Source organism: Grammomys surdaster, unplaced genomic scaffold, assembly GCF_004785775.1.
Source record: "Grammomys surdaster isolate TR1022 unplaced genomic scaffold, NIH_TR_1.0 136, whole genome shotgun sequence".
Classification (NCBI taxonomy): domain Eukaryota; kingdom Metazoa; phylum Chordata; class Mammalia; order Rodentia; family Muridae; genus Grammomys; species Grammomys surdaster.
In genome coordinates this window covers 290446-300131 of record NW_021604594.1, presented here as the reverse complement: position 1 = coordinate 300131, position 9686 = coordinate 290446, and the positions used below count along the sequence as shown (strand labels likewise).

General features: G+C 45.1%; 1 protein-coding gene across 1 annotated transcript; it reads left to right on the top strand.

Annotated features, from left to right (window-relative positions):
* The first annotated feature begins 2828 nt into the window (after window positions 1–2828).
* Window positions 2829–8788, top strand: Prg3 (proteoglycan 3, pro eosinophil major basic protein 2). Its single transcript, XM_028763084.1, has 6 exons — window positions 2829–2853; window positions 3256–3416; window positions 3879–4192; window positions 6370–6501; window positions 7903–8014; window positions 8598–8788. The coding sequence occupies exons 2-6, from the start codon at window positions 3269–3271 to the stop codon at window positions 8654–8656; spliced, it is 765 nt and encodes a 254-aa protein (XP_028618917.1). The 5' UTR covers window positions 2829–2853; window positions 3256–3268; the 3' UTR covers window positions 8657–8788.
* Window positions 8789–9686: the final 898 nt, after the last annotated feature.

Genomic DNA, 9686 nt, shown 5'->3' with positions numbered 1-9686 from the left:
AAAGAAAGAAAGAAAGAAAGAAAGAAAGAAAGAAAGAAAGAAAGAAACTCATTTGAATATAAATGAAAATAGTGGTTCTGAGTCTTGGACGCACTGTGCATTGGATAACTGTCAGGCTGACACACTTGAATATGAACAAGGACTTTCAAGCTGTGAGAACTGAAACAGTCATTAACTTCTATTATATTTTTTAAAAGTAAATGTGTAAACTTAAGATGACCATACCCAATTTGTAGGATGATTTGTTAGAATTACATACGAAAGTAGTGGTTGTAAAAAAAAAATCCTATACAAACATAGTGCCTGGTCTGGAGCAAAACTTAAAAAATGTTACTTCCGGCTTTCAATTAGAGAGGAATCCCTGTGAACAGTGGCAAGCTTATTGAAGCATTAGAATGTCTTTTGTCAGGATTTTGAGTGCAAGAAAAACAGGATCCACATAAATGCATGCATGCATGAATGAATAAGTGGGGCAGAATAAGAGAGAATCCATGAGACATTTTCTATGGAGTGGGTGAGGAACATAGAACCCTGGGCTTAGGCTGGTCTCTGACTTGTCACTGGATTTTAGGCAACTCTTTTAAACCTGTGGGGATGTGTAACGAGAAGCAATGCGCGCAAGGCTTATGGTGGTGCTGGCTCACGAGAACAGCAATCCCTGGGGCTTAACCCAGCCATACATGCTGTATGGACCCCAGGGTGAAGGAGAAAATTGACAAGGGTATCTGTGTTTCTCCTTTCCTCACTGGGGCAATTTCAAACTTAAAAGTTGTAGACCAAGTTCTGAGGGTACTGGAATTGACCAACCTTCCCAGTGTCAGGTAGATAAGTGGGTGGCCTGGTCTGTTGGGTGGAGAGATAAGAGTCAAGACCGTTACTCTGCAATCAGGCCAGGAAGTGACCTCTCCTTTTTTTCTTCAATTGTAGGTCCCTTGGAAGAGCAGAGGAAGACAAGGTATCCAGGGTATCTCGGTCTCTAGATGACCTGTGTCTGCTTTTATGGAGGTGTGTGCCAGTCCAACAGAACACCTCCAAACTGCATCAAACCTCACTTCCAACAAGCCACAGCTCAACTTGACAGGCAGATGTGGCAAAGCCAAGGCTATGCACTCACTGTTTTCTCTTTGGCCAACAGTAGATGAACTGGAGCTTGGTTGTTTAAATAAAATTAGTCATTGTGAATATATTTTCATTCAATTCGATTTTAAGAAAGTTTGCATTAAAATATTACTTATATTACTTATATTTAATATTGAAACTTTTAGTGGGTTCTTAAATTTGTGGTCTGAGATTAGCATTGCATTGCTTGATTCTAGTCCTAACCCTGGTGGTGTCACTGGGCTGGTGGGAGGTAGGAAGGGAGGGCAAGATGGTCCACAGATTGACTGGAAGATTTAGCGTGAGGTTTTTCATCTCAGTTCCTACTTCTTTGACATCCTTGCCGTATGTCTAGAGGTCAGACGAAGTGATAAAGTCTAAGCCAGTGGTCTCTAAATGATCCAAAGATCATTAGAAAATGAAATCTATGAAATCTGTGGTTGCCATCGTCTCTGTCTCTGTTTCTCCCCCTCCCCACCCCCCGTGTGTGTATGTGAACATCAGACATCTAGCGGATATAGACAAACAGTGCTATTAAACTTTAGATAATGCATAAGGCAGCCCTCACAACTAATATGTGGTCCTAAGTATTAACAGCAAAATGTTGAGAAACAATGCAGATCCATGGTACAGAAGAAACTGCATATTGAAGATGAGAACGGAAAAGGGCCTGGTTTGTGAAGAGGAAAGAAGGCCGGGAAGAGGAAGGGAAGAGGGAGGGAGGGAGGGAGAGAGGGAGGGAGGGAGGGAGGGAGGGAGAGAGAGAGAGAGAATGAATCGTAGTTAGGGTTTTTATTGCTATAATGGAACACCATGATCAAAAGTAACTTGAAGTGGAATGGCTTATTTCACCCACAGTTCCATATAACTGTTCATCATTGAAAGCCATTAAGGTAAGAACTCAGTCAGGGCACAGACCTGGAGACAGAAGCTGATGCAGAGGCCGTAGAGGGGTGCTGCTTACTGGCTTTCTCATCATAGCTTGCTCAGCCAACTTTCTTATAGAACCCAGGGCCACCAGCCTAGGGATGGTACCACCATAATGGGCTAGACCCTCCATATCAATCACTACTTAAGAAAATGCCCTGTAATTTTGCCTACAGCCTGATCTTACAGAGACTTTTTTTTTTCCAATTGAAGTTCTTTCCTCTCATATGACTCTAGCTTTAGTTTAGCTGGCATAGAAACTAGCAGGACGTCAGGTAAGCTTGGCGAGCTTTCCTCCTCTGAATCCTATTGTTTACATCTGTGAAGCAAGGAAATCCTATAGTCTCAGGGATCAGGGGTTTGCTGCTTATAAAGCACTTCATGTGGATGCTCAGGCTCCCCTCGCCCCCGTCCCTTCATGGTTCCTAGTTGCTCTCTGGGGTCTGCATATCACATCCTAGAATGACTTTGGAAGGGTGCTTCCGAATTAAGGGCTATCTTTCAGGATGGACACTTTAGAAACACTAATACTACTCATTACCTCTGGTTGATAGGCCTGATGTTACGAATGCCTCTGAAACAAACTGATGGATATAGACTTCCGTTTAGGGCCACAGGTCAATAAAAACAGGGCTCTGCCATGCTAGCAGAGAGCAGCGTCTGGGGTGAAAAAACTGAAACAATTTTTATCAGTTCCATTATCCCCAAACTTGGCCTGGGGCAATCACCCTGGCCCCTTCCTACTTCCCCAAAAGCACAGTATAATAGGGGCTGATTGTGGGGCAGTAGCCACACCCCCTGAGAGTGGAGGCCATAGACCCTCAAGAGGTGAGTGATGTGCTCACACACAGCACAGGCCAGGGTCATGGAGAAAATGGGAGGACACTAGAAAGCAAGCAGCTGCGGGGGCGGGGGTGCTGTTTTTAGGATCACCATAGCTACCATCTTTGCTTCTATTTTCCCCACATAAGTGAAGTCAACTCTGGCTTGGGGTTGACTTGTCACTGTAGGTCAAGAACGTGGGTATAATGTGAACTAGGGAACAGCCAGGAAGATCTTAGGAAGAGACTTTTGCAGCCCAGCTGTCTATCCTGGCCACCCCTGATGCCTGTTTCAGGCTCCTGCCTAGGGTCTGTCTTTAGAAGAGGAGGAGGAAGAGGAGGAGGATTAGGAGGAGGAGGAAGAGGAGGAGACAGTAGTAGATCTTTGGCCCCCTCTTTTATCACGTAGTTAAACAAGTATCATGCCATGTGCCAGAAGCTGTGTTGGACGCAAAAGGACAGCTGTGAGGCCGAAGGTGGAATTGCCTCTACTACAGGATCAAGTAGACATGACACAGCCCCTGATCCTGTCCCTTCTCCTGCTGGGAATGGTTTCTGCTTTTCATCTGGGTAAGTCTTTCCCTTTTATTTTCACACCCATCTTCCTTCTTTTTCCTCTATCTCACTCTCTTGGTCATTGTTGTTGTTATCAGAGAGCCAGGGTTACAGTGTGTTCTTTTTGGGTTGCTCACACATCTCTGGTTAGATAACTTTCAGGCTCAGACATGGCTTTATCAGAAGGAAAGAAAACAAAAGACATATATATTAAGATGAAGGGCCAGTGATGATTGAGGCTTCTCACACAAGGTCTTCTCACCCGTACACATACCTGTGGTGTCAGCCAGAGTTCAAGCTGTTGTTTACCTATGAATCTGGTTTAAAACATCTCTTCTTACCCAACCTAGAGGAGTTCCTTCCTATTGGGTGGCCCCTAATTGGTACCCAAGAAAGCTCAAGAGGACTGTTGGAGCTGTCTGAGGTGCTGGAGGAAGAGAGCCTCTCAGGTGATGGCAGGTTACCTCTTCTCCCTAGAGACTGCTCACCCTCACCTGGAGACTCCCAAGAGAGAGGAAGACCTGCAGCAGAAAGCAGATGGTTCTGGGGAGCAGGGGAGAGAGTTGATTCTGACTCAAGAGACAATGCAGACAGAGGGAGAAGAGACTGAGGGTTCTGAACATCGAGACATCTTTGAGGATGAGGAGGCAATGAAGTCAGATCCACATGCCTTAGGTGAGGACTCAGCATGCCCCAAGGAAGAGGACACAGCTTATTTGCATGGAACACCTGGGTGCAAGAGCTGCCACTATGTGCTGGTGAGGACTCCCAAGACATTTTATAAGGCTCAGGTAAGAGACAGGAAGACATGGTGAAAAGGTCAAGGGGAGAGAAAGGGACTGGATTAAAACTTCTGTTCTCTATTCATTTAGACCAGTGTTTCTCAAAGCTGCAGAATTGCCTGGAGGTCTTCTTAAGATATAGAGTTTGCAGCTCCACCTTCACAATCTTTGAATTAAGAGGGGGGGGGGGGGGGGGGGGGCGTTGTTATGAGGATTGGCATTTGTAGCAAAGACCTGGGAATAGAGATCTTCTTGGTCTGAGAACAGTACCTTTAGAGCCACTGATCTGTGTAAAAACACTGGTGATAGAGACACTTGTGTTTTCTGGAAGAGGTGGTGGAACAAGTGCAAGAGCCAAAGACTGGGGTGGGAATTAGGGTGAAGTAGTATCTTCCGGACATGACAGAAGTGCTGCACTCACAAACCCACAATGACTGTGATTTCTTGCACAAGACCAAGCTAGTCAGTATTCCAGCATGGATGTGGAGGGGTACACACAAGTCCTCATCATTGGTGGCTGCTGGAAGGGGTGTGGCCACTGGTAGGCTGACTATGCTCATACTTGTTTAAGGAGCATTAATCAGTCTTTGTGGGCAACATATTTGCTAAAAAGAGGATATGAAATCGGGAAGTTGATGTGTGTGTGTGATTCAGGAGGATCTAGAGAAGGGAGTGGAGCGATGGATGATTGAAATACATTCTATGTGTGTATGAGAACTTCACAATAAATAAAATGTGACATTAAAACCATATAAATCATTAAAAATTAACTCCTGTAAGAGGAAATATTCAAAATGACAGACCTACCCATTTGCACCTCTGTCAATACTTCTGTGTGGCCCACTGTAGGTCTTGTGTGTGTGTGTGTGTGTGTGTGCACGTGCATGCACATGTGCACATGTGTATGCTAACTAGAAAATCTCAGGATTTGACAACTGCACTGAAATGAATTTTAAAAGAGTTATCTTATCTCTAAAACGGGAAAGAAAATGAACCCCTGTATTAATATCATCTTCTTTCATTGACTATTGACTGTCTTCTGGGCAACTCTGTTCATCTTCCAGCGATCAGGCTCCTCCAAATGAAGACACGTAGTTGTCCCTTACTCTCTATGGGATTTTGGTAGAACCCCCACAGTGGACACCAATATCTATGTTCAAAGTTCTTATGTATAAATGACATAGTATTTTTAATTTTTTTATGCTTATTTATTTATTGTATGTTTGTGTAGGGATGCAAGCACCTTGACATACACATGTAGGTCAGAAGACACCTTTCAGGAGTTTGTCCTCTCCTTCCTCCATGTGGGACCTGGAATCAAACTCATTTAACTATTCACTAACTATATCACTACCTCCTCTTCTAGTCATTAAACCATCTTAAGATTATTTATAATACCTACTGCAGTGTAAATGTCTTGAGAATCGTTTTTATACTTTATTATTTGGGGACTAATGTCAAAGGAATGAGTATTATTCAGAGTAATCATAACTAAAGAAATATATTTTCAGGGGAGATGGCTATGTGGTAAGTGAGCTTGGTCTGCAAGCATGAGGACTTGAGTTCAAATCTCCAGGCCCATGGAAAAATCTGACTGTGATAGTGCATGCCTGTGACCTCAGCACTGAGAGCAGAGACAGGTAGATCCTGAGAGTTCACTAGCCAGGCAGCCTATCTCAAGGAACAAGCTTCTGGTTCAATGAGAGACCCTGTCTTAAGACTGTAAGGGAAAGAATGGTAGAGGACACCCCATCCGAAGTCCTACTCTGACATTTGCATGTGTGCAGCAGCACACTCCCATGCACACACCACTCCCACAACCTCACATACAAACACACAGTAGATATTTCCAATGTATGGCTGTGTTGAGTTAGGTGGCAAGATATCCATACATAGGGAGGACTCACTGTATGGTACCATTGTTTTTTTGTGGTAAAGGTCAAAAGAGACATTGCATTTGAATCATCATGCTAAGCAGTCTGTACATGGTGGCTATAGTTATAAGGAGGATTACTACTTCCTGCATGGATGTCCTGACCACTGATAAAGAAGCAAAATATAGGCTTGAGGGAAGCAAGTGAATCCTTTATATTGAGTCTATGAGTAGTTGTAGGGATATTTCTTGGAGAGTCAGGATCTTGAGGCAAAAGAGAGTGAATTCTCTACCCTAACTCTTCTCTCTGCAGAGACTGTGCAGGAGATGCTATCAAGGCAACCTTGCTTCCATCCACGGCTACAGTTTCAACTCCCAAATCCAGAGCTTGGCCAGGAAGATCAACCAGTCCATCGTCTGGATTGGAGGCATCCTCAGGGGCTGGGTAAGTTAGGACTCAACTAAGTACAGGAAGTTTTGATTATCTTGAGGGATCATTTGTTGGCTCAGTAGTCAAGGTGTCTTTTAAATGATAGGCAAATAGGATGATGGAGATGGCCTGTATTGTCTTGGGAGAATTGGTTACTCATATCTTTCACTAACTCCATGTTCAAAAACTTCAGGCTTGTGGCTCAAAATTAGCCATGGTAAATTTACACCAATAACATTGGCAATTGTTAGCACTTAGTTAGCTGTCTCTGTGACAAAATGCCTGAGGGAATCAACTTATAATGAAGAACGACTTATTTTGACATATAGTTTCAGAAGCTTCAGTTCACACTCACTTGATGTCGGTTTGGACTGGACACGCAGTATGTCATAGTGGGAGTGTGTGGATGAAGAGGACTGATTATTCACCTGTGGTGCAGGGAAGCAAAGAAGAAGGGAACGATTCAGGGCCCTAGTATCCTCTTCAAGAGCATGGCCCAAATGACCTAACTTTCTCCAAGTAGGGTCTGCCTCTTAAAAGTTCTATCACTTCCCAATTCTACCATGAGTTGGGGGACACAGACGCTAGCACATAGTCTTAGAGAGACACTTCAGATCAGAATTAAAGCGTGTTACAATAAAGAGTCCTTTTTACTTCCCTCTTACTCTTCCCTAGATTTGGTGTGTGTTTGTGTGTGTTTGTATGTGCATGTGTGTGTGTTTTCTATGTGTACCTGAATGTGAGGACCATAGGCCAATCTCAGGTGTCATTCCTCAGAAGCTGGTTAACTTATTTTTTGAGACCTGGTGCTCTCTGATCAGGTAGGCTGCCAGATCATGAACCCCAAGAAATCTCTTTATCTTTTCTTTTCCAACACTGCTACTACAAGTGTGAACCAACATGCCTGGATGTTTAATGTGGGTGCCAGAGGTTCCCCAGTCCTCAGAGCTGGTTTTTCATGTGGTCATATAAAACTGAAGTGAGGAGACAGATTCCAAGAGACTGGCTCAGGGCTCACCTCAGTTGTTTACTAGCTGAGGAGCTTTCTTAGCTTTACTTCAGCTGTAAAATGGGGGTCTACCTCCTTAGGAGTAGGCCTAAGATTATGGATAAATGAGCCAGCACCATCAGCATCAACTGGTAGCTTGTTAGAGATGTAGAATCATGGACTCCATGCCTGATCTCCTGTATCTGAGCCTGCTTGTTAATAAGATCCCCACAGTACAGCTGGGGAAGTGTGCCCTATACGGTGTCCAGGAGCATCGGTTATTTTCCAGCACACCCCCTGCAAACACTGAGGGATGGGTGTGAGAGCATGCATGCAGCTTCACACCCGGCAGGCAGTGAGAGGAGTCAGCAGTGGCTTGGATCTTCCTGCCTTTTTTGGTTCTCTGATCCACTTTCTTTCTTCTCTAGTTCTTCTGGAAGAAGTTTTGCTGGACTGATGGGAGCGGCTGGGATTTTGGATACTGGGCCCCAGGGCAGCCTGGGAATGGGAGAGGACACTGTGTGACTCTGTGCAACAAAGGTGAGAGGAATAGGCTCTAGCCAAGGAGATGCACTGATAGAGTAGAAGTTTTGCAGCTGTTCCTTTCAGCTGCCTGGACACACCTCTTCAAACCTACCCTCTCCACATGGAGAATTCAGACTTGGTCTGTGGGGAGGGCTGAGGTCTGAGAACTTCTCAGGGCATGCCTTGTAGAGGAGGTAGCTGGGAATCCTTTACCTCCTGTGATACGTGGTTGACAAACTTGAATGACTTACGTGATCAATAACAGACCAGCAGATATGAATAGAAGGTGTGGATGTAGGAATAAGTGACAGCTAAGACGTCTTCAGCTACAGATGTGGGGAACAGCATTTGTGACACATGTGAGGCACTTTAGTGTAGTGGCAGAAACAATGCATCCTGGAGGAAAGGTGCCATGATTCACATTTCAGCCTAGTTTCCTACCTACCTGCTATGGTATAGCAAGTTATTGTCATAAAGTCTGTTCCATCCTCTGAAGCTGATGGTAGCCAAGGAAGGGGATAGGGTGGTATCTGACAAGGGTGGGGTGGAACTCAGTGCAGACCCCAGCCAGTTTATATCACTGTGTTCTCTGCTGCAGGGGGCCATTGGCGAAGAGCTTCATGCAAAAGTCGCCTGCCTTTCATCTGTTCCTTCTAAGATGGATCTAGACCCTACTTGGAACCTCCTGCCTTCACAGCCCTGGCTGCTCATGTCACCATCCTCTGGCATTCAATTCTGTCCCCAATCCCTCCTGGTCATAAAGTCAGGCTTTCCATAGCATCCCCATAGCATCTTGTTTCTTCGTTGCCTTTTCTTGGAGACCCTTGTTTGTTGGGAACATTCTGGAAGTAAAAGATGGGGGGTGGGGGGGCTAGGCAGTCTGCTGTAGTTAGGGAGCAGTGACAGAGTTTGGGGCACTGTGTGGTGGCAGCACTGAGTCACCTGGAAGCTGAGCAATGCTCTCTCTCTACAGTCTTCACTGGGCTCAGATTCAACCTTTCTACCCAGTGAGAGGAGAGCAGAGAAGATTCCCATCTGGTGGGGAGCTGGTCCCACCTTTGCTTGGTTTCAGTATGAGATGGGGTAGTCGAGTGACTTTTCAAGATGGATGTGAAGAAACTTATTCAAGAGCTGGTATGCAATATTGAAATTGAGTGTGGGAACACCCTGAGGGGATGGGGTGAAAGCTCCCCTTTAGGGAAGCCTGCTCCTTTAGTCCTGTGCTTCTTGGCATCCAGCAATGACTCTCATTTCCCATTCTCCCATGCCCATCCTGGGAGTCCCGAAAGGGGGGTGGGCTGTCCTTTCCTCCGTTTCCCCCACCCTTTCTGTAGATAGGACACAATCTGTAGATTTTGAGGAGATCTGTCCCCCACCAATCAGGTCAGAACCCAGAGGCAAGTGACTGTCAAGAGCATAGATCCCATGCTGAGTTCTATTATCTTGGGCCTCAACATTCCATCACCTCACTTTCCTAGACCTGGAGAGACCAAGAGGGAATATCATTGCTACCTTTAACTTTATGCCAGCTGAGACACTGGGCTAGAAGGATCTTGCAAAAAGGATTTAGAGTAGACACAACAGGAAGTTCAGTGAGACTGGGTATTAAAGAATATAAAGAGAGCCGCATGTTCTCTCGTTCTCTCTCTCTCTCTCTCTCTCTCTCTCTCTCTCTCTCTCTCTCTCT